General features: G+C 42.9%; 1 protein-coding gene across 4 annotated transcripts in view; it reads right to left on the bottom strand.

Moving 5' to 3' along the window:
• The window catches only part of FOXP1 (forkhead box P1), a 596,530-nt gene that overhangs the window by 216,369 nt on the left and 356,087 nt on the right, over positions 1–24,074 (bottom strand). For all 4 annotated transcript variants that reach the window (XM_043587930.1, XM_043587931.1, XM_043587932.1 and 1 more), the window contains exon 5: positions 22,780–22,973. In XM_043587930.1, coding sequence (XP_043443865.1) covers positions 22,780–22,962 — 183 coding nt within the window. In that variant the 5' untranslated portion in view covers positions 22,963–22,973. The remainder of the gene's footprint in view (positions 1–22,779; positions 22,974–24,074) is intronic.

Here is a 24,074-nt window from a genome sequence, read left to right on the forward strand (position 1 = left end):
GTAAATAATGAGTCTTAATCTAAAATAAAACTATCCTAATAATACTTTTGAGGCCATATGTCTGTGTTTCTCTTCCCTATCCCTTTTGTCAAAACAGAAATCTTATAACGCTATTTAAAGGGAACTGCAAAATACTTAGCAATATATATCACAACAATGACGCTCTCCCCCCACCACCTTTCCCTTCGTTGAGCCTAATATTTGATTACTGCTAGTCAAATCAAGCTTTCAGGCAAATAATCTCCATTTTTAAAGTTAATGAGATATGGTCATGTCGACAACAGCTTGCAGAAACTTTTAATTTTAATTCCTGCAGGCTGTGCTGGCCTCTTTTACAGCAACTACTGTATGAATGAGTCAAATTTGCCAACATGGCTTATGTAGACAAGTGCACACTAATTAAAAATACCCACTGGTATCATAATTTAAATACCATGAAAATAAACTGTGAAAGTCGCTCGGATCCAGTCTCGTGGTTGCCTTAGAGTGTGCTTCCTTTGACTATAGGATGTTTTATTGCTGGCGTGTGCTTAGCTGAAAACCGTTTTTGCATCTTTGAGGAATTTGGGATTTTGATGTCATTATACAATTTGTGTTAATATTTGTTTCACATAAGCTGTTAAGCGGGCCTCCCAGAACGACCACTAATTGAGAAAACCATATTGCCGAGGCAAGCGACAAATTTATACTCTTGATTTAGGGTCCATCTACAACTTCTCGTGGGCCGCGAGTGCCTTCTCTTTTCTCCCGAAGCTCAAGCCACAATGGAACCCAAATAAAAACACGGTTCTGTCGTTCCTTCTTTTCTTTTATTCCTTTTAAGTTTTCATTCTTCTTGATATTTGTATTTTAACTGCTTCTCTTCCACACAAGAGAGGTAGGGCAGGCTTCTTTCCCTACATCTAATCCCTCAACGTGGCTATAATTTCTTTTCACACACACACACACACACACACACAGACACACACACACACTTTCAAAATTTAAATGATTCTTTTCAAGGGAATGCCAAGTCTGCCTCTGCTGGGATAAAAGCACATTTCGAACAGGGGAAAATCTTGGCACCTCGAGGGTTAAAGCTATTTGAGGGGTTAAATATGCAATTACCTCTGACTAAAACCAGAGAGACATATAGATAAATAGAAGAAATGAAGTCCCCAGGTTCCCTTCGGAAGCCTTCATCACATTACTACCAGACAGAAACTCTTTAAGTACCATTTTCAGATGTTAAATCATTGTTCGTGCCGCACATATTCTCGCTATTCCTGGGGGAACAATATCTGAACAGAGTGTGCTAACAAATGCGATCCTGTAAACAGGCATTTTTCCTCTTGTTGTGAGTACCTTTGTACCCCCGCTCCCGGCTCTGTCATCCATGCTTTTCTCTCTGCTTTGAAGTTGAAGGAGTGAATGAACAGCATCATCTATTATCCAGAGTGTGCATGTAGATTATAAATAAGAAATAAAAGTGACTTTCAGTACACTGCTTTTGCATTAGCAAGTTGCCTTCTCTCTTACGTCCTTCTGTCCTTCATACCTAACAACCAACAATCTATTAGAAACCTGCATTTCAGGGTTTCTTTCAGAGGGAGACACAGCCTGGAAAAGGCATCTGCTGGGATGGGGAAAGTTGCGTTGACACGCACAGGCCTGGGGTCTGGGCCACGGCTCTGCGGGCGGCTTCCCACCCCCACCCCCCCTTAACCCTTATCTTACAGATGTCCTTCAGGACGAGTGTCTGCTGACCGGGCTGGCTCTTCATTTACATTTTTCTGTTGACAAACAGAGTCCATGAATATTAATTATTCTGAAGTTTATTTGCAGAAAAGGCACTTTCTAATCCTTATCAATTATTTATTGAAAATCTCCCCCACCTAATAATCTCATTAACATTATTATACTAAGGCCAACAGCAAATATTCCTTTGATAAGTAACAACCCAACCCGTTATTCTTCCTGCCAAATCTCATGTAGGCTCCTCTGCTTAATCATGGACAACCCGGCTTTTGTTTCCAGGAAGCTCTAGGTTAGCCCTCCTTTTTTTATTTTTTAAATAAAAGAAAACTCACATACAGGGCCTACTGTTTTAACACAGAAAGTTTCTGATACACTAAAGGAAAAAAAAATAAAATTAAAACACTAGAAAAATACATGTATGCCTGCTTTTTTTTATCCCTGTCGGTTATGTGCGGAATTACTAAATGGAAATCCCCAGGGACCCAAACCCCACAGTCGGGGAGCGTGAGTGTCCCCAGGGGAACACATCAAGTCTGGGAACATGCGAGGGTCTGCAAGAATGTAAGGCAAATAAAAACCACGTCTCAAAAATGAAGACACCTTCTACTTACAGACTATGTTTCACTGCTTACAAAGCATTCTGACCTTTAATACCTCATTTGCTTCCCCTAATGCCCCTCTCAGGTGTGCAGGACAGTCATTATTAACTTGATCTTACCGATAAAGAAACTGAGAGTAAGGGACTGCCTAAGGTCACGGAGCTACCAGGCGGCAGGGCATGGGCTATATTCCAGAATGTTTTGCATCCCAACTCATTCACTGAGTCTGTCTTCAAAACCAGGATTTCCTCTAACTTCCTTCGTCCTTTTTAATGCACTGTTGGTGTTTCACAAGACATTCTTGCTTGGAATTTCAGGTTTTAAAGACAGTGTTGTGCCTAGTGGGGGTACACAAGGGACTACACTTCCCCCAAATCACCAAGGCACCGAATATGTAAAACAGAGTCTGATTTCTAATTTGATCAGAAATTAAAGAGAAAAGAAACAGCATGCAATTTTAGAAGCAGAAGGAACCTGTGAAATGAACTGGTTTCCAGAGGCTCAGAGAGTCAGTGACTTGCTACAAATCACTGAAAGACTCCAACCCAGGCTGGCTGACATCCACATCAATGTTCATGGATCATATTTGCAAGAGCCCTTGCATGTTCCAAACTTGAGAGGTCACTTCTTTCTTCCTTTTGAACCAGGGGTCGGCTTTTTTTTTCCCCCCCTACCACAAAAGGAGTTTCTTCTCCGTTGCCTAAGACCGTGAGTCAGAATCCGTAAAGATTTCCCAAAATTTGACACGGTTTCATAGGAATAATCAGCCAGGAAGGCACTTCAACTTCACTCTCTCAACCCCAAAGTCTCCATCTTGCCTTTTCTTCACCAGCATCACCCAATCAACCGGACTGATTCACAAGGTTTCCAGAGTGGAAAGTGCTTTTCTTTCACCCTGCATGAAAACACTGCAAGCATAAAAGATGTATTGAGGCAACACAGTAGCTGTTATCCTACTAGTACATTCCACCCAGGAGATGGACAAAACCTGATCCAGAGTCAAGACGATACCCTACACACTCCAGGTAGAAATTCACTAAAAGGCAAGACGACTGGGGGGACGCGGGGGTAACAGGCCAGTTCATGATGACCAGGAATGTCCACGAAGGAAATACTGAGGTTACCTCTGACAAGTCTCGTAACAATGAGATTTGAGGATGAGGGTTGAAGTCATCTTACGAGGAAGTCATCTTATAAGTTCCTTATAAGGAAGTGCAGGCATATTCTGGGAAGTCTCAGCTCCTTTCCTAACAGCATTCGAGAAAACGTGGGTTTATGGGATAACCACAATGAATGAGGCTTTGAGGAATGGGAATTGGGAAACAAAATACAGTGGTAAGGATGAAACCGTTTTTCAGGAAGGAAGTGAAACCTGATCACCTTTAAAAGGAACTTTTATCAGAGGAACTTTATCACCTGCTACACAACAATTTCCTTGGGCTACCCTCTATGTGTCCTCTCGAGGACAGCAAACTACAGCCCATGGACCAAATCCGGTCCTCTACTTGTTTCTGTAAATAAAGTTTTATTGGAACACAGCCATGCCCATTTATGTATCATCTATGGCTGCTTTCACGCAGAGTGTTTGGGAGAGAGAAGAGCCAAAGAATTTTTAACATTTAAAGTAAATTTAAGGGACGCCTGGGTGGCTCCATCGGTTAAGCGTCTGACTTTGGCTCAGGTCATGATCTCACGGTTCGTGGGTTTGAGCCCCATGTCGAGCTCTGTACTGACGGCTCAGAGCCTGGAGCTTGCTTCGGATTCTGGGTCTCCCTCTCTCTCTGCCCCTCCTTCCCTCACACTCTCTCGCTCTCAAAAATAAACACTAAAAAGAAAAAAAAAAAAAGTTAAAAAAATAAATTTAAATGTAAAGATGGCCAAACCCTGCTCCAAAAAGAAAACAGTGAAGAAAAATAACGACTTCCCAATAATCACTCACACAATTTTAAAAGAGACATACATGTACACGCACACAGTCACATAGATACGCCCTATACATTGAACGCAGTTCGTGATGGGTGTCGGTAACCACAGGAATGAAGTTGCTGACTCCATCCATCCCGACAGACGACGGAAGTGCCGACATCATACTACACAAGATTGTTTCCCAACACATCAGGGGCGTCCATGCAAAAGTGAATCAAAGGACAAAGCCTTTATTTTGTCTGAGCTTAGTTTCTTCATCCATAAAATGTGAGGCTGGATTCATGTAAGGAATTTAAAAAATTCTAGGACTATACAGAGAAAGAAAAAGAAGAGCGAAAACACACATCGCATATTTGGGGCAGGGATTGGAGGGCGAAGGAGAATGAAGGACATGAGGGAGACCAGGTACAATCCAGGGAGAAGAGAGAAATACGTGTCAAAGGGACAAAAAGAAGTCACTTTTATCATTCGTGCGTGCGGGAGGTGTAGATTCTGCAAGAGCTTAGCGCCTCCAGCTAGTGGCTAGTGATAGAGAGAATGCTCTACTTACACATAATAATGAATTAATAGAGAGATCAGTGTTCTGTGAATCCTCCTGGAGAGGAAGTGAGAGACTGAGAGGAGACAGAGCGGAATGGAATCTACTTTGGATGTGCAAAGTAGGTTGAGGTGTGAACATCCAGGCCACCTGGAGATGTGCATTCACTCCTTCTCCTTGTACTGGGAAGTGGAATAGCCCAATTTTCTTCTGCGGCCCATGCGTTTCTTTTCTGCAATGGCAACACAGATGCGGCCACGGTGACACCTTCGAAGAACTGAGGTCCTTTCCCTCTCGAACAGCAACCCCAAAGTGGGAGCTTTTCAAACTACGACTTTTCTTTCAATAAAATTGCGTCAGCCTACTAGTCCACCGCTCTTGCCAAAAGCAGACGCAGTTTGTCTTTAAAGGTGAGGGAGAGATGAAGACAGACAAAGAAAGACCCACTGCGGCCTGGTGTCTGGACTTCGGAGTCGATCCAGAACAGGGACCAACGAGCATGTTAGCTAATTATCACAACGGGTAAAGCAAGGACTGGGCACACTCAGCCATCTTCACAAAATAAGCCACCCAAGTTTCAACAATTTCCCAAACCGGAAACAAACACAGGCTTTGCTGCCCGGAAAATGTACATAGTTTGACTTGTAGGTGATGAATCTTTAAAACTCCTACCACAAGTCCTATCGCACATCCTTTGTGAGTACTATCTTTTATTTATTGTGCTAAGCAATTTTTCTTTGTTGACTGGAGCGGGGTCGGATGTGAGCAAAGCAGGTGAGCCACGATAACATTAACACAAAATACCACTTGGGGAGGAGAGGACACTTTGTCAACAGAGCTGATCACTCTTGAAGCAAAATAATCCACTCTTCTAGGTATTAAAACAACGAAAATAACGGTGGCGACTTCAAAAGGACTAACTCATTAATCAGTGAGGCTGAGTGAATAATTTCCCCAAGAAGCACAAGGTACCAGAGATATTTCACCCAAATACATTTTTGTATGGTTGGGAAAAGGGTCGAGCCTGTCACATAATACTAAGAAAACACAGAAGGTATTTCCCCAGCCCGTCAGTCTGTGACAGCTGTGTGGGGCACCTGGAGAAAGTTTGCAAGTTTTAGGTCTTCCAGTTGTGTGCACCCACACACAGGAGCAATAAAGAGAAACTTGTCTGACCCAAAATGGCTGCTTTTAAGTTGTCTATAAAACATCTATTGCAACCATCACAGCTTGCCGCTTATTATGTGCAGACTTATTAAGAGACCCAGATTTCCCATTTCTTAAAAGCCAACACTTCCATGCCCCTGACTCGTGCAGGAGACAGCAATCTGAAAAGCATTCCACGTCGGAGGCATGGTTCAGATCTGCTGCAACCCTCCCACGCCGGCTTTATTGTCTGCAGCACTCTGTAAACCTCACCACAAGCACCACTGAATTTCTGTTGTTTCTGGAGTGACACAAAGGCCTTCCAATCAAACGGTTTCCGAAACGAAGGAATGATAATCACCTCTGCCTGGGTGTGCCAGGCTTGGGTGTTCAGCAGAAGGATGCAGGCAACAGGTGTGAGGCAGGATCCTCCTCCAGAAACCAAAAGAAACAAATCCGGGCAGCAAGGCAGAGCAGGCTCACCAGTAAGAGTGGGCACAGGGGCTTTAAAAGGAAGGGCTCAGTCTGAAAAGAGGGGAGGGTGAAAACGGAAAGGCTCTGTCTAGAGGAATATTCGGTGTTTTTGGCAAGACTGGACTCGGCGAGAAAAGATGGGCCGAAACGGGAGAGTTCTGAAGGCCGCACCATTTTAGGGGGCTCACAATGGGGCAGGAGGTGCAGGCAAGTGCGAGAGAGCCTTGTAACATGACCTGATCATCAGCACGATAAAGGCAAGGAGAGAGGCTGGCATGCCGTGGGCAGGGGCTTAGGTTGAGGGACCCATCAGACGTAGGCTGGAAGTGGGGCTTGTCTCCGTGATCAGCTGTGTGAACTTGGGCAGCTAATTAAGTTTCTTTCTGTGAAGAGTAGGAATTTTAAGAGTACTTGGCTCACAGTATGCTTGTGAGAACAAATTGCCCTAATACAGGTACGAAGCATAAAGCTGGAAGGAGGGAACTTTAATAAATTTTACTGGTATTACTAGCATTTTTCGTGCCACTACTATTACTGGCATGAGGACCCTTGGCCCTTGAACAACACAGGTTTGAAGGGCACTGGTCTGCTCCCACCAATTTTTCCCCAATATAATACAGTAAAGTCCCATCAATGTATTCTCTCTTCCTTGTGATTTTCTCGTTAACGTTTTCTTTTCTCTAGCTAACTTTATTTGTAAGAATTCAGTACATGAAATCTACAACGTATAATACATGTTAATCAACGACTTATGTTATCAGTAAGGTTTCTGGTCAACGGTAGACACCATTACTTAACTTTTGGGGGGAGTCAGAAGTTATATGCAGATTTGCAAGGGGCGGGTACCACTAACCCTCACAGTGTTCAAGAGTCAACTGTCGATTGTCATTTCAAACCAATAAAAATGTGTGACAATAGGGATGTTTAAGATTAGTGATAAAGACAAGAGATGCACTTATTTACTGAAAATGGGTAGGCTATCATACCACGATGAAAGTTTCTTCCTAAGAATAATTTTTAGGGGCGCCTGGTTGGCTCAGTCGGTTAAGTGCTGACTTTGGCTCAGGTCATGATCTTGCAGTTCTTGAGTTCAAGTCCCGCGTTGGGCTCAGTGCTGACAGCTTAGAGCCTGGAGCCTGCTTTGGGTTCTGTGTCTCCCTCTCTCTGTCCCTCCGTGCTCACACTCTCTCTCTCTCAAAAAATAAAATAAACATTAAAAAAAAACTTTTTAAAGTAATTTTTAAGGAAAGTGCCCAAATACTGACTTGGCTGGCAAAGCGGGAAGAAGGTGGGGGTGGGCAGCGGGGGGTGGGGTTGAGGGGGGGAGTGGGTAAAGTTAGGAAAATAGCATTAATTAGACCATACACTATGAAATTCAAAACTAAGAACGTGAATTTTCCCCAAAAGCTATAAACACTAAATACAAAATTAAGATGAAAAAGTGAACCGTGACGTACAAAACGTAGCCCTAACCATTCCCACTGATAACATTATGGCTAGCCATATTTTTTAAGGATATAGTTCCATGGTGAGAAGTTACATATTTTATAGGGATATGTAAAAATGTGAAGGAGTGATTAAGGGAAAAAGAGAAAAAAGAAAAGGGAAAGGCTAAGTCCATCACCAAAATGTCCACCGTTGATACCTCTGTAAACTGAGATCGGAGGCGATATAGTTTCTTCTTTCTCTGTTTTCCTAGCTGCATCCTCTAACCTTTCTACAATGAACGTGTAATTAATTGTACAGTAGAAAATTTGAAATTATTTGGTATTCCATTTTCAATTGAAAACATCTGAATTACACCCAAGCCTTCCGCACAGCCAGCACAGAGGATTTCACTCTGGGCTCTGGCACAGGGGATATTTTGTAGGCACTGGCAGAGTTAAGTGACTGTCTCGGCACCTCTTCCAGCACATTCCGCAGCCATTCCCTAATTGTGCCACGGTCGCTCTGCCAATATTTTATGGGAGTCTCACAAAATGCACCTATAGCTAGTTATACTCACAAATGGGAGCACCTCCTAAAATTCTGGCTAAAAAAAAAAAAATCGACTCCCTCCCCCCCTTCTTAATTCTTCAGAAACTTCCCCCAACCTTCCAGAAATAAGACAGGCCACAGAAGTCAAATATTATGTCCAACTGGAACCTAAAAAGGGGGCTTGCCAGACAACGGCCTGGGGAAGCCACTTGTTAGGCGCAGGGTGTAATTATTTGCTATCCTGGTTCTAGGTACTAATCCCGTAGAAATTACAGAAGGAGGGCAGTAAGGAGCCCTGAGACATAAAAAATCATTGCCATGTGTAAAAACTTAGATGTTAAAAAAGAAAATGCAGGCACAAGAATTTAGCCAGAAAAAAAAAATAGACATGCCAATAAAAAAGCTGCTTCTTAAAATTTGGCTGGCAGTGTCCTCCCCCCTCCCCAATGGATACTCTTAGTAAAGAAAACATGGTAGGTTTTTTCTCCCTTGCCTGTATTTGATTTCCAATTAAAATTAAATATAAACTGAAACACCACCTGGATTTTAGCAAAATCCAATCCCCACCCTCCACCACTCCTTTTTCTTAAAAGAAGAACCTGGGCTTACATATACAAACATTTCGCTAAATGACCCGTGGCAAATTGCGTAATGCCAGTAAAAGTTGTGTTTTTTAAGTTATGAGCCCCAAAGATTTTATCTGAAATAAAACCCTGATTCAATTCAGATTCTGGAGGCAAACTGTGTCCTTAGCTCTGCCTCTAAATTTAAAACATTTGTGGTAGGGCCCCTTTAGTAACGTTGCTAGTAGGTATGTGGGAGAAATTCTGTATTTATTAAGATAGATGTTTTCTTTTCTAAAATGGTAAATTGGGGCACTAATTGCCTACAAGAACGGATTCTCTGCAGTCTTCCTATAGAGGTCAGTTTCTAAATGAAGAGTGTGACTGTCAAATCGGAGTGTGTCTGTATTCCAATTAATTATCCCAATGAGGGAAGACACAAGAACTCTGGAATTCATGGAGGAGGGTTCTCCTTGGAGGTCTCTAACGTGAATTTATTTCTACAATGCTCCAAGGTGATCAGGTTTGAATACAAACTGGATGGTGTACGTGGTGGAATATATGTTAAAGAATGGAATCGCCTTAAGAAACAAGTTGGTTCCCTCCTGGTCTGTGACTTTGGATCCCTAAGATTTCAGCCCTGCTTTTTCCCTGCCCTCAGAAGATGTTAAGCAAGCCCAATTCTAGAGTTGAGAGCACTCTATTTTAAAGGCTTGACTAATGTGCTAAGGCCTTTGCATACATATGTATGTTATTCAACATATTTATATGCAACCCCACTCTAGAAGTTATCTCTATTACCCCATTTTACAGACGAGAAAAGTAAAGCTTAGAAAGACTGGCAAAACTCACCTACCTTCACTCATTCAGCAAGTAGTAGAAATGAGCTCTGAACCCTTGCGAGGAGGATTCCAAAATGTCTCACGTGAAATATTTCTCCAGCATTTTCTAGACTGAGGCAGTGAAATAAGTCTCTAGTGGAAATGCACGCGCTGGGTAAGCAACTAAGTACCTGTGTATATTACCGTCAATACAATACACGATTAAGTCCACTGGACAAGGAAACAGGCTGGCTCTACTGACTATGCTTTTAGATGCTCTGCCTTTTGCAGCGGTTATCAAAATGTGATCCTCTAACGAGCAGCAGAGAATGAGTTAAAAGCATCAGAAAGGCAAATTCTTGCCCCCCCCCCCCACCAGATCCACAGAATAAAGTACTCTGGGGGTAGGTCTAGCAATATGTTTTAAGATGCCCTCCAGATGATTCCAATACACATAAAAGTCTGAGAACCGCTGCTGAACACTATACGACCTCTCAGTAAAAGCGTACCCCTGAATCAAAGGGTATGATGATCTTAAGCCTCTTGACACCCCATGCCACAGTGCCCCCAGAATGGGCTGCACGAACTTACACTCCTGGCAGCCACGAAAGGGAGTGCCAGCGTCATATGTATCATTTACTGTAACCTTTGCTGATGTAGTCAAAGATCTTCCAAATAAAATTACTCGGGTTCTTTATTTAGAAGAACTCAAGAGTGTATAAACCTGGTGATTGCATTTGAACAGATACAAAATGGCTCTTAGAACCTGTGCAGAGTGCTTTCTATGACCTTACTTTCCAGAGTTTTCTTCAGAGCTGGCATTTATCGTGCTGCATTTAAGATATCCAAGAACTAATTCCAGGGACACATTGGTAAGCACTGAGAGCCAGAAGAGGAAACCTTTTCCAAATTAAAGATAGGTTACTAATATACTTAACACTAATTAAACACAGAAAAATCGAGGAACATTTGTCAAAACACTGCACCAGCAAGCAAATCTAATTAACAAGCAGTATGGACTGTATAGTGTTCTAATTGGGGGGTAGGGGGTTGGGGCAGGATGTGCATGAAACGCACTGCAAAATTACACAAACACACGCATAAACACACACTTTTCATGGCAAAAGATGCTGAGGTTTCATCAGATTCACAAAGGAGGAACCGTAAACCTGCAATATGCATGCATGACGGAATTAAAGACGTGGCCTTTGCTGGAGAAACCCTCCCACCTGGAAAACAAAAGAGATTTTTCACTAATTGTGAGACCTCATGATAAGTCATCTGCCACACGCTGAAAACCAGGAAGAAATAAGAATGTAAGAAAACAAAGAAGACAGACAGACGGGAGAAAAGACAAGGCCATGCATTTCTAGGAAAGAGTGTCAGTTCATAAAAAGCCAGACTTAACCAATACCTTCAAATTTGACAACTATTTCAAAGTTAGGTATTATGACTTCACTCGTTCTAGCTCTATGACAAACAGAGGTGAATCAGCTAAAATTCAATATAAGAAAGTATATAAAATATGGACACCACCAGCCAAACGACCAGCCTTGTCAGTCTCCATCTAATCTCTGGAGATCGTACACTCAACTCAGGCAACGGTCTGTGTAAACAGATAGGCCCCAGGCCATTTCCTGGAGACCAATAAACTCAGATGCTGGCGTCCAGGATACACAACTTCTCCTTACCATATACCTGCAGTTGCTCCACAGTGGAAATCCCCCTTGCTTATCCCCAAGTTAAAAATGGCAAAATGGCAGCGATGCACCCTTGGGCATTTAGGTCATAAACCAAAGCCATACGGCTGACTATACACCTTCTATCCATTACCTCCTGACCGAAAGGGCTAAATGAAATCAGCTGGTGTGCATGTGATGAGCTACTGTTTCTTAAATTGTACCAAGGGCTTCCGAAATCCCATCAACACGGTCACAAATAAACCCTTCCTCTCTAGGTTACTGAAGATTTAGGGCTTAAATCACTCATCTGTTGATTACTCACAGGCATCTCTTCTACAGCTTATCTTCATTTGCTTTGAAATTTTTATTGAGGGGCGCCTGGGTGGCGCAGTCGGTTAAGCGTCCGACTTCAGCCAGGTCACGATCTCGCGGTCTGTGAGTTCGAGCCCCGCGTCAGGCTCTGGGCTGATGGCTCAGAGCCTGGAGCCTATTTCCGATTCTGTGTCTCCCTCTCTCTCTGCCCCTCCCCCGTTCATGCTCTGTCTCTCTCTGTCCCAAAAATAAATAAACGTTGAAAAAAAAAATGAAAAAAAAAAAAAAGAAATTTTTATTGATATTTAATGCCTATGTTTATGTTCTGTTCCACTGCAATTAGATTATAAATTTTACAAATTCAGGGAGATATTAAGGGTATTTCTTCATATATTCTGGGACTGTGAGCATAACAAGATAGGCTCGTTTTTACGTTAATTTTCTCTGGTGAGAGAACCATGGAGAAGAACATGTGCTCTTTGAGTGACACAGTGTCCAACCTCCATTTCCTCAGTGGGGTGGTGGCTGATTGTTCTCCTAACCACCAGTAACTCCAAAACATTTAATTTGTAAAATGCATTCAGCTACGTGATGAGAAAGAAGCTGTGCAGGTATGAGTGAACCAACAAGTGACTTTACCACGCCTGAAAAAGACAAACTCCTACATTGTGATACCTCTCTTTTTGAGGGATGATTGGGAAGGGAAGGAGGAATGATCCCTCAGGTTTTCACTTCATATAAAGAGGAGAAGGTATGAAGGGCGCCTGGGTGGCTCAGTCGGTTAAGCATCTGACTTCCCCTCAGGCCATGATCTCCCAGTTCATAGGTTCGAGCCCTTTGTTGGGCTCTGGGCTGACAGCTCGGAGCCTGAAGCCTATTTCGGATTCCGTGTCTCCCTCTTTCTGTGCCCCTCCCCCACTCTCATGCACACATGCTAATTTTTTATTTTATTTTATTTTATTTTATTTTATTTTATTTTATTTTATTTTTCAACGTTTATTTATTTTTTGGGGGGACAGAGAGAGACAGAGCATGAACCGGGGAGGGGCAGAGAGAGAGGGAGACACAGAATCGGAAACAGGCTCCAGGCTCTGAGCAGAGCCTGACGCGGGGCTCGAACCCACGGACTGCGAGATCGTGACCTGGCTGAAGTTGGACGCTTAACCGACTGCGCCACCCAGGCGCCCCAGCATGCTAATTTTTTTTTTTTTTTTAAAAGAAGAGATGGTTCTGGAAGGTAACTCTTGCCACATTTGCCATTTACTAATTCAGGGGTCAAGAAACTTTTTCTAGAAAGGGCCAGGTGAGAAGTATTTCAGGTTTTGTGAGCTATCCATTCACTGTCGCAATAATTCACCTCTTCCGAGGTAGGAAGAAAGCAGCTATGTAGACAACGGTAAAGCAAGAGAGATGGTGATGTTTCAATAAAACTTTTTTTTCTTTTCTTTTTTTTTTTTTAAGTCCAAGAAGGGAATTTACTAAATCTCAACTCTTCAAGGAAGGGCTGAACAGACACACCACAAAAAAGGCAGGTGAGCAAGCAAACAGCATGAACAAGTGGATCCAGGAACTCAACAGCAGACAAGTCCTCCCCCCACCCCTGCTCTTGACTCTTTCTAGCTCTTTCTTTCTTCTTCCACGAGATCCTTAAATGTTCTGAGTCTGTTTACTAAAATGGGGTCCCTCGGAGAAGGAAATGAGATAGCGTGCTGCAAACAAACAAAATACCTCATTGGGTCCCTCGGGAGAATTAAATGAGATAGCACGAGGCGAAGAAATAGAATACCACAGTGCTCAATAAATGTCAACAAAACCCTTCTTTAAAAAGATAGGTGGTGGTCTGATTTAGTTTGGCCTTGTGGCTTAGCTCCCCAACCCTGGTACAGTTTGCAGGTTTAACACAGCACTTTGTACCTAGAACCTGCCCAGTCAAGGTACTGAACAAATGCCTGAGACAAGTTTGAAATATTTCCAGAATATAACTGTGACGATCATAATTGTGAACGTCACATAGTCAGCTTATGCATGATGCCTTTCCCTCTCCGAACACGTTCATGACACAGTCAGTCTATCTGTAAACGCACGCGACATACACATGGAATACCCAGCACGAGCTCTGAGTTGGTAAGAGGAGTGTATATCCAATGAGATAATCAGAATATAATAAAAATGCACGTAAAGACATTTTCACTTACTACTTTTGGATGTTGAATGCCTATTGAGTTGAAATGGAAATATCATGAGTAGGATGAAAAAAATGAGGCAAGGTAAGCAATATTATCGCGGTATTATTTATCATACATATTAGGATCCAAAATAGTCAGGAAAGAATGAGCATTATGTCATTCTCTCCCAGTCTTTAACCTTGTAAAAGGTTGTTGGGTTCGTATGCAGGATAACAAGAGTCAATACAAGAGGCTATAAAAATGGAACTGCGTCTTACCATGCAACCTTGAAAAATTAATACTTAATCATTATACTCATAAAAGGCCACTTCTGCCCTGTTTCAGGATGTTACATATTATTTTATTAAATTTTTCCAAAACTCTTTTCTCCCTTTGGCTCTGAGACACATATATGGCTCTGCTGTTGAAAAGCAAAAGACATTTTACGCACAATTTTCCCTCTACTAGAAAGAGGTATATTGTGCCCTTCAGTGAACATAAAATTGATATTATCATCTCTTAGTTTATATCTCACTACTTAACCTTCAGATTAAAAGTTATTGGATTTGAATGACTCAGAAGACATCATGTCACCTTCCCTTCAACGTGGAGACAGGGGAGTTGGGGGTGAGAGGAGAAGGTACAGTGATGAAAACACGGATTTTGGACCAGCTGCCGCTTCGCCTCTTCTGACAAGCAGCGGTGATACTGACGATTCCTTGCGCTTGTGTGGATGATGAACTGTGTGACAAATAGTCTACTTGGAGAAACTTTGCGGGAGACAAATCTATGTCAGGAAGTTAATTTTATTTTGGGTACAGTTGAAAAGGAGCAGTCTAAAAAATAGGGATAAAAAGGGTTACTTCAAGGAGAACCTTAGGGTTACCACCTTTACAAAATCCTGCCCCTGTTAGGCAGAAGAGATTGGAAAACATTCTCACAGAAGGATTAAAGACAACAGAGCTTCCTTCCCCCCATCTGCCTCTATCCAGGGCTCAACTTAAACACACAAACAAGGCCCTGACATCCCTAAGCAGTTGAATCTACACCCCGTCAATGAGTCTGCAGATAACACCAGCTGCCTAATAAGGACACATTGTATTTTTCCAACAAAAGAAACACAACATACACCCCCTTTCACCTTAAAAAACAAATTCATTCTAAGAAGCGTGTGTCAATATGGAGACTTTATCAAAGATCTAACTTTGTAGTTTTGTTCTCCAAAAGAGATTAAGTCTGTCCCATGATCAATAGGGACACAAGCGGTTTATCAGCATTTCCCATGTGACTTTTGGAAGATATACTCCTTAGTACCTGGCAAAAGGCTAAAGGGAAAATGCTTGATGCAAATAAATACAAATAAACATACACAATCAAACTAGTGAGTTTTAGTGATAGAAGAGGATGTTGTTGTTGTTGTTGTTGTTTTAAATAGCCTTAAAAAAAAAAAGAACTTTCCAAAGTAAGTCCATTCCCTTCTTACAAATTTTGTTTGTGCTTTATCATAGCACAATAACCAAACAGTGACAGGTAGGAAAGGAACGTACATGGGTTCTCCTCGATGCCCTTTTTTCTCTTCTGTTCCCTGAGGCCACCATTTTGCCAGTCATTCACATGGGAAATGGTGACCTACCCCTCATAACGGGCGCTGCTCAATGTTTTCACATCTAATTCAAAAGGCCCTGTTGATTTTCTAGCACGCCCCTCAACGCTCTCTTGTGGCCACGGCCTTCCCTTCTCTTCCTATTTCATTCACTCCCGGAGTCTGTCAAAGAACTGCTCTATGTCAGGTCCTGTGCTGTGTGTTGGGGAACATCAGGGAATGAGGAAGGGCCATCCCTGCCCTTGTGGGGCTTACAGCGGACCAAGGGATTCAAATGTAGGAGGAGAAACGCAAGGGCAAGGGGGGATGGGTGATCAGTAAAAGCGAGCCCTCAATGAAATGAGGCGAGGTCTAGTGCCTAGCACTAAATTCTGGACCAACTGCAAGAGCCTTGTGGATGCTACTCATCTCTCAGGGATCTCTTTGCTTCCAAGCCAGGCCAGCCCCAACCCTCTAATTTACCTTCAGCACCCCTCCCCTTGAACGGCCTCTCTTCACTGCTTAGAAACCTCCCCCGTTGTAGAAACCCAAACCTCCAGCAAGCTGACCCCAGATAACCTTGGAACCACCTTCCCAAAGCTCCCATCCTTGCATTTCAGGCTGTACCCCAAATTTGCTTTGCTGGCATCTGTGCTGACTCCTTACACACAGGCACGCACCACGCAGATCAGTCGAATCAAAGAAGGTGCAACAAATGAACAAATGAATTTCAAGAACTCCAAAGGTAAGAGACAAGGTTAACAAGGTATTTTCCAGGGCAGCACGTTTATTAGCTCACGTGGAACAAAGCTGAGGCCAGGTGAGTACGCGAAATTCTCTCCGCCACATTTTCTTGCAGAGGTGAAAGGGAAAAAAAAAAAATGTGGTTGTATTTCTCTGAAGCAAATCAAACACGGTATTTAGCGAAGGGTCTCTGGAATGTTACAAGTAACACTTCATAATTACAATAGATTTGAGTTCAAAGACCAAGTGATGAAAAGAAACTTTCTAATAGGGGGTTCAATTCCCTGTATAAACTTCCCTTTGGTGGCTCCATCTAGCACTCGCATTTATATTGCTATTCTACTTTGTCATAAAAGCAGTCACCTCGTAACCCTTTTTATCAAGTAATCTATGCGCTACCTAAAAGGACACTCGACTCCATCAGTGGAGTTATAGGTTTACATTATACAAACATACCATTTCTGCCTGGTCAGCACCACTTGTCAATAAGCACAAGCAGTTGCAAAACAGCAAAGTAGGTTCCTTGCCTTCAGAGAACAGATAGGAGCCTGCCAGTTGTGCAAAACAACGCTAGCTAATCTGTCATCAAATTACCATTAAAGTCACACCTCCAGAAAGTTCAAAAAGATTTCTGATCAGACAAGAGATAGAGGGTGGTGGCATTATTGTTGTTGTTGATGTTTATTATTATTATTATTATTATTATTATTATTATTATTGGCTCACAGGTCAAGGCTTAAAATTACCTGCTCAAAGTAGTGACGCCTCAGCTTAAAGTCCAGAGGGTACACTTCTCTCATGATGAAATGTGGCATCTGGGGTTCTATTCCCAGGCTCTGTTACGCACATGGCTTGCTTTTTGTTGTTTCTCATGCCAGCTTAACTTTCAGCGGAGAAATTAATGACACACAACTGTTTAGTAATCGAAAGTTGAAAGGATTTCATACAGGGCTCACATCACAAGTTACATACATCTTTGACAATATTTTGATGAGAGGGAGGTCCAAACTCACGGAGTAGAGAATTAAATTTAGCATTCAGGGTGAAAAAGGCCTTTTCCAGAAATAGCCACAAAAAGGAATTGAGAAAAGGGGAGAATCTCTTACTGTTGGGGCAGCATTTTCTCTATTGGTCACAATTATCTGAATCCCTGTCTCAGTTTTATCTCAATTTGTTCGTGTGGTCTGCGCTAACATTTTGGTGGCCCTGATTCCTACGCTACGTTTTTCATCATCAGTAATTTCTGTAATATTTGAACTCCACATTGTGTTCAAACAAGAATATATCTTGGTAGAGTGAGCCCTTTAAAATGAGGGTTTGAATTTTCACCCACCGGTGAAGGAAGGGGCTAGCCCGTATCACAGTACCTGCACCAAGGAGGGAACTTAAGAAATATTAATAATACCTTCCTCTACACTCCCTTCCAGAAGTTTCCATTGTCGGACACAGAAATGCTGACTATCTTTTCCCTTCCAATGGCATCAAAAGACCCTCCTTTCAGACACAGTCCCTGGCAGCTACAGTGCAAAAGGCCACTTCGGGGCATTCCTAACAATGTTAATAGAACAACGTTTTGCAAAGAGAAGAATGGTAAGGCCCAAGTGGCCACTGCGACCTGGCCTTCATACCAATCCACAGCTAATCACTTGGGCCTCCCTGTGTAGAGGGAGGAACAAGGACAGTGATGGCCACTGTAAAGGCAGCACTGTTCCCACAAAGGAATATGGGGAAGAATGAGAAGCACAGAAATGTTTTCTTTTACGCGAGCTCACCGCCCATCCCAACACGGACAGTTACTTCTTCCAGGCGCTGTTTTTCACAGAGGCACTGAAATCTGAAAAATGTTGGCAGGACAACGGCCCTCTTTTGCTCAGTATCCACTAGTCATTTCAGTAACAAGAACAAAATGTAGGAGAAATTCATTCTGCCATTTTGAAAGTCAAGAGAGGAATTTTCAATGGTCCTATAACGGCTTAGCCTCAAGTGTTCACACTCTGGTCCTTACAGTTTGGTTTCTCATATCCTGAGGACCCCAGGCTCTCGACTTGTGATTCTCCCGTGCCTCTTTGACACTGTATTTTCCATATCCCCTGTGAATGTCCACAGCCAGATTTCCCTCTTGAGCTCTCTCACACTCACGCTGTTTCTCGGAGCTTCTCTGGCCCTGTGCGGTGACTCACTGGCAAAACACGACCCAACAGATCCTTCTTCCCTCTCATGATGTTTCTTTCAGAAGATACCTGCCCTTTACATCTCTCTCAACTCCTCAGTGCTCATTCGATGTTTTCTTTCTTTCTTTTGCATTATTAACAGGAAACATGTACATATACACATGTGTCGATGGCATGTATGCATCTTTAGGGCCAAAAGGCCCAAACCCTCATGCCAAATGTCAAAGGACCAATGTCCATGGATGAAACAAATACTTCCCTGACTCACACTCTCTGAAGAATCCATATTCAATTCCCATATACGGTTTATCTATTTTTTAACGTTTTTCTCACAGACTACTTCTAAACTGCCCTCCTCCTAGAAAACAATGGCCACACCTCAAAACCACAGCAACCAAAGCTCTCTCTATACTGATTTTCAGACAATAAAACTGCCAGGTGGTACCCAAAAAAAAAACCCCATCATTAAATGGAATGTTGTTAAGAAATAGCTGTTTTATTTAACAGCTATTCATTTTTATTGAATAAACATTTTCTAGTATGCATTCTGTTAATTGACCTGACAGCATATGCTGTATATGGAGAAACTTCTAAACATTATGCTCTATGTAATATGCTTATCTGAAAAAGCTCTCATTTGCAGCAATATGGAAATAAAATTCTGCTTTCTAAAATTCAAGACTTTTAAAACGCATTAATCCACACAGTTTATGAAATTGCTCTGGACATTTTAAAATCCTTTCTTTAGGAGAAAAAAAAAACTTTAGTAATTGGTAATAGTATTTGTTGCCGAGTTTCCTAATGGAGTAGTGCATCTCCGATACGGAACTTTTACAGACCCAGGGATGGGGGGGGAAGGCATAATAGGAAATAAGAGGCAGTTATGGTATCGGGTGAAGAATTACCCGGTGGCTAAAAGAAATGTTCAGAAAGTCTATCAAATTACATTATTAGAAAACTATTGTTCTAATAGTTTCATGGCCTGGATAGAAGTCGACTTGAAACAGTACAGAGATAATACATTTAGTTCTGAGGAAGGAAGACGGGTTGGGAGTGTGTTGGCGGACTCGGCCAGCTAACGGCAGCACCTCTCCCTGGGTGATGGCTTCTGAGTGATGATGGCATCCCACAGAACCACCAACTCCAAGGCCTAAAGGGCCACGAAGGAGCGTTGTTGCTAGATGGGAGCTGGGGCGGACTGGAGGGCTGCAGGCTCCCTGACTTGAGGACCAATTCATCCCTGAACAACTGTTGCCCTTGTAGGAATACTGGTCTATGGTCACCAGCTCTTCTGATTTTTCAAGAGAAGATGGAAAAGCCAGATTCCCGCCACCTTTCGAGGTTGTCAGCTGTGAACTTTTTTTTTTTTTTTTTTTTTTTTTTTTTTAACTATCCTGTTTGGACCTAATTTAGCCAACCTACAGACCAATCCCAGTCTAGAAGTCACTCCTTCCACAGCTAATCTGTGTGAAAGCTCTCCATTCTGAAAGGGCACTTGCTATCATTTGTAATTATCTTTGGTAATAAGAATCAAACGTGGAAAGGCTTGCATTTATTTAAAGTCCTGGCACTAGGTAAAAATTCTCCCTACATCATCAACGATTGCACTGGTGCAACTGGAAAATCCTAGAACATTCAGTGTTACACACAGCATAATTAACTCATTTTCATACCAAGCCCTTTTAAGCCACATCTTTTTGTTCCATGGACTTCTAACATATCTTACAGTTCTAATTCTCTTCCACTGTCCTACATTAATCAAAGCTGTAACCCCTGTTGTCTTTGTGCTACAGAATCAGAATGTGCCCCTGGCGAGGAATGGGGGAAAAGTCAACAGGAATTAAATTTCAGTGCAACTGTTTACTCAACTGTGGCCTGCAGTTATTGAAATTTTATCCGTGGTTTTGTGTGACTACCGCAGTAATGAATTCAGCATGGCTGTGATTTTCTCACTGCTGGGATTCGCACTTCAAGTAAAAACCTGTAGAATAAGAATGACGAAAACAACCCGAGTCCATCACGTGGACCCTCACATTTCTCAAAAGGGCTTCATTGTTGCAGTTTTTAGGCTGGAAAGACACGGTGATAGTCCCGCGAAACTTTTTCAGCCCTGTAGTGTTTTTCTCATTTCATCTACAGACTTTCTTGTCCTCCGACAACCTGTTAAGAACCTCATTGTACACTCAGAGGGGTCTCACAGCTGTCGGTATTTTCTTTTACAAGACTGAAAAGGCCTGTGAACCACAATATGTGGGGTTTTAGCCACAATGATAAACCCAACTACTTTGTTTCTTCCTAAATCATATCAATAGCAAATAAAAGTAAAATTGTTACAAAAAGTATTTACATAGAGTCCCAAAGTACAGTCAAAGGTTTTGACATCCATAACACAGAACAGCCTATTTTTCAAAGTGGTCACAGACAAGATAAGGAGGAGAGATGTGAATAATTTTTACTGATGCTTTTTAAGGAAGATGCTGTTAAAATGCACTTTCAAAACTGTCTATGAGGCCAATGTGTTGTTGCTGTTATTGGTGTAGGGGTGTGTGACTGTGTGTGTGTGTGTGTGTGTGTGTGTGTGTGTGAGTGTGTGTGTTGATGGTGTAGATGTAGAGATTTTGGCTGACTTACTACTTTAAGACAGTAAGTGATTTTCAGTTCTTCATATAAAACTCTGAAGAAGTGAATTTCCCATGTATTTAATGTACCTTAAATACTAAGTATGTGGGGTTCACACCACATAGGTCAAGAGCCCCACCTCAGCTGCTACATGATGAACCAGGCGATCTTGGACTCTGTAGGGCAAGGTCATAGAAAATGGCACTCCAAAATACCAACTGTTCCTTCTCAATATAACCAAAAATATCTGAGAACACCACGTGAATGATACACGCACATCCATGGACACCTTTCTACCATTTAAGCATAGTTTTTGCGAACCTCGGTGGTTAGAATCCAGCCATTTGCATTCATTTAAGTGCATAAATGTTACAGACAACATATATCATGAATCCCAGCTGACGGATGCCCAAGGTGCGTGCACAGATGGTGTGGACTGCCGGTGGGAGAGGCCAAGTCACTCAGACGAAGCCCTCTGAATTAAGACCTCAGCTTGTCTGTCAGTTCCCTTTTCTTTTCTCTATTGTCTATCTTGCCCCCAGCAGGTCCCATGGTCTCACATCGATGCCACTAACTCCTATGTAACGATTCTATGTATTTTGAAAAATTCTTAGCAAGAAGAAAACAAAACACGTTGAGCGCCTGTCAAAGGCTATATAATCTAATACAAAAAGGGATTCCCTTCTACTTGTCTGATACAGATTCCAAGAAAATAGTATGAGAAAAGGTTCGCCTTCCTCCTCCTCCTCATCCCCCAACGATTTCTGTTTCTTTCCGAAAGGCCCAAAGACATATCATTCTTTTTTCAGCTTTTTGCAAAGGTACCGTAACTACGTACTGAATAAACGAATCAAGGACTAGGATGGAACAAAAACAATCCATTATTAACAAAAATAAATCATACTTCCTGATTCCAAGAGACGCTGGGGAAACAATCCTGTCCTCGAGTGGATGCTATTTACTGATTTGAATTTGCCTCCACACTTTGGCCACACAACACCATTTCCTGGGTCACCTTTACCATTTGGAAATATTGAATCATATCCGCTGACATGCCTTCAAAGGATGTGACAAGAATGAGTATGTCCCAATTTATATGTATTTTGGGGAGCCACCAATAAGAGGTCATTGAAAACATTAACAGGATCTAGCCACATACCAACTGTCACATGTACACAAGCCACATGCGTCGGCGGCCCGCACCCCTAAATGCTACAGGTAGCAGAAAGCCATCTCTTCCACTTAGGTCTGTGTTTCCCCTGTTATCTACCCATGCCTGCTTGCGTCTGTCTCTATTCTCCTTATTCACCTACTCAATCTTAGATCCCTTATTCTGTGCCCTTCTTCACAAGGCTTCATACGCCTGTTTATTATTATTATTTTTTCATTCAAGCACGGGGAATCCATCTCTCCAAAAGATCCACTGTGTTGCAAGGAGGACACCTTTCACGCACACACAGTTCGGGCTGGGAGGGGTGCCGGGGGGGGGGGGGGGGGGGGGGGGGGGCGGGGGGTCCACTCCATCTCACTGTTAACAACGGTTAACACTGGACTCCCGAGGGCTTGAGAAGCGGCCTCTCGGGCCCACGGGCGGGCTCCTAGGTGCCGCTGACGGCCAGGCAGCCGGCCAGGCTGGGCCCGAAGCCGTGCGAGCGGGCGAGCGCGGAAGGGGAGCGGGCGTGTGGGCGCGCGGCGCCGGGGGCGCGCGGCGCGGGCACAGTACCTGCTGCTGCTGCTGCTGCTGCACGTGCGCGAGGTCGGCCGCCCCCGCGTCCGCGGCCGGCGTCTCCCCGTTGGACCGCCCCTCGCGAAGCCCGGCGCACGGGAGCAGGTGGTTGCCGCCGCTTGACCCGTTCTGGATGGCTGAACCGTTACTTTTTGTCTCAGTCCCAGATTCTTGCATCATGACTCAAAAACCTGAGAGAGGGATTTTCGGAGGGGGGGGGGGGGGCGGGGGAGAAAGAAAAAAGCAGCTGTTAAAACAGTTGTTGTGCACCAGGGGAAGGGCCCTGCCTTCCTTCCACGCTGCCAAACTCCATAAACAGTTGTCATTTTCTTTCACTCGGTGTGGCCCTGCCAGCGGCTGAGTCCCCTGGTTTGGGGGGACGGAGGTGTCAGGCCAACTTCGAGTTTTAGTTGTAAGAGGTCCTTTAAATAGGCTTTCTCCCCTTGGGGGGGGAAGACTTCTGGGTGAATTCAGGATTTATGGTTAAATTTCTGTGAGTGTATCTCGATGTTTTGCTCAAAAACCAGAAAGTCGTTCTATGCAGCATATTAGGTGTAACGTTAAATTTTACTACGTGCGGGCTCTGTGGGGGGATGCCACACTCCTGGAGGAATCTTCTCCAACTTCAGTCTATCAAGACTTGACACACACCCCCGGGAGGGCAACCCCCCCCCCCCCCCCCCAGGTAATTCGAGCTGAAAACCCTTAGGGGTCAAAAGCCGAAGAACATTTAAAGATTCGTACTCCTCGGAATCATTCAGGTACTGAAAAGTCTTCAAAATGGGCCATTCCAGTAAGATAGTCCACGTTGAGGGAGAAAAAAATCCCCACTTTTCAGAAGCCAAATAAATTCAGACTCTGATCATTGTCCTATGGTTACAATTGTCCTAAGAAATCCCATTCAAACTTAGGTGTTTCTCATGCTGGATTACTAACCTCTAGAGTTTGGTTTTAAGGCCTGAAAGGTCTGGGCCTTCTTATATTTACTTTGGAGGAAATCTGGCCTAGGCAGGCCAGGAAAAGAAAAGTCTGAATTTGAAAGTACAAAATGTCTAATAAAAAGTATATATATATATATATACACACACACACACACACACACATATATATATAAAACACTATATATATATACACACATATATATATAAAACACCATATATATATATATATATATATATATAGTACAAGGTGTAAGTACCCAGAGGATATCAACTGCATGCAAATACAGTCCACATTCTGCCCAGTTACTCTCTAGGTACAAAACCATTCTCCTAGGCAGCCAATTCAGCTCT

Source organism: Prionailurus bengalensis, chromosome A2 (assembly GCF_016509475.1).
Source record: "Prionailurus bengalensis isolate Pbe53 chromosome A2, Fcat_Pben_1.1_paternal_pri, whole genome shotgun sequence".
Classification (NCBI taxonomy): Eukaryota; Metazoa; Chordata; class Mammalia; order Carnivora; family Felidae; genus Prionailurus; species Prionailurus bengalensis.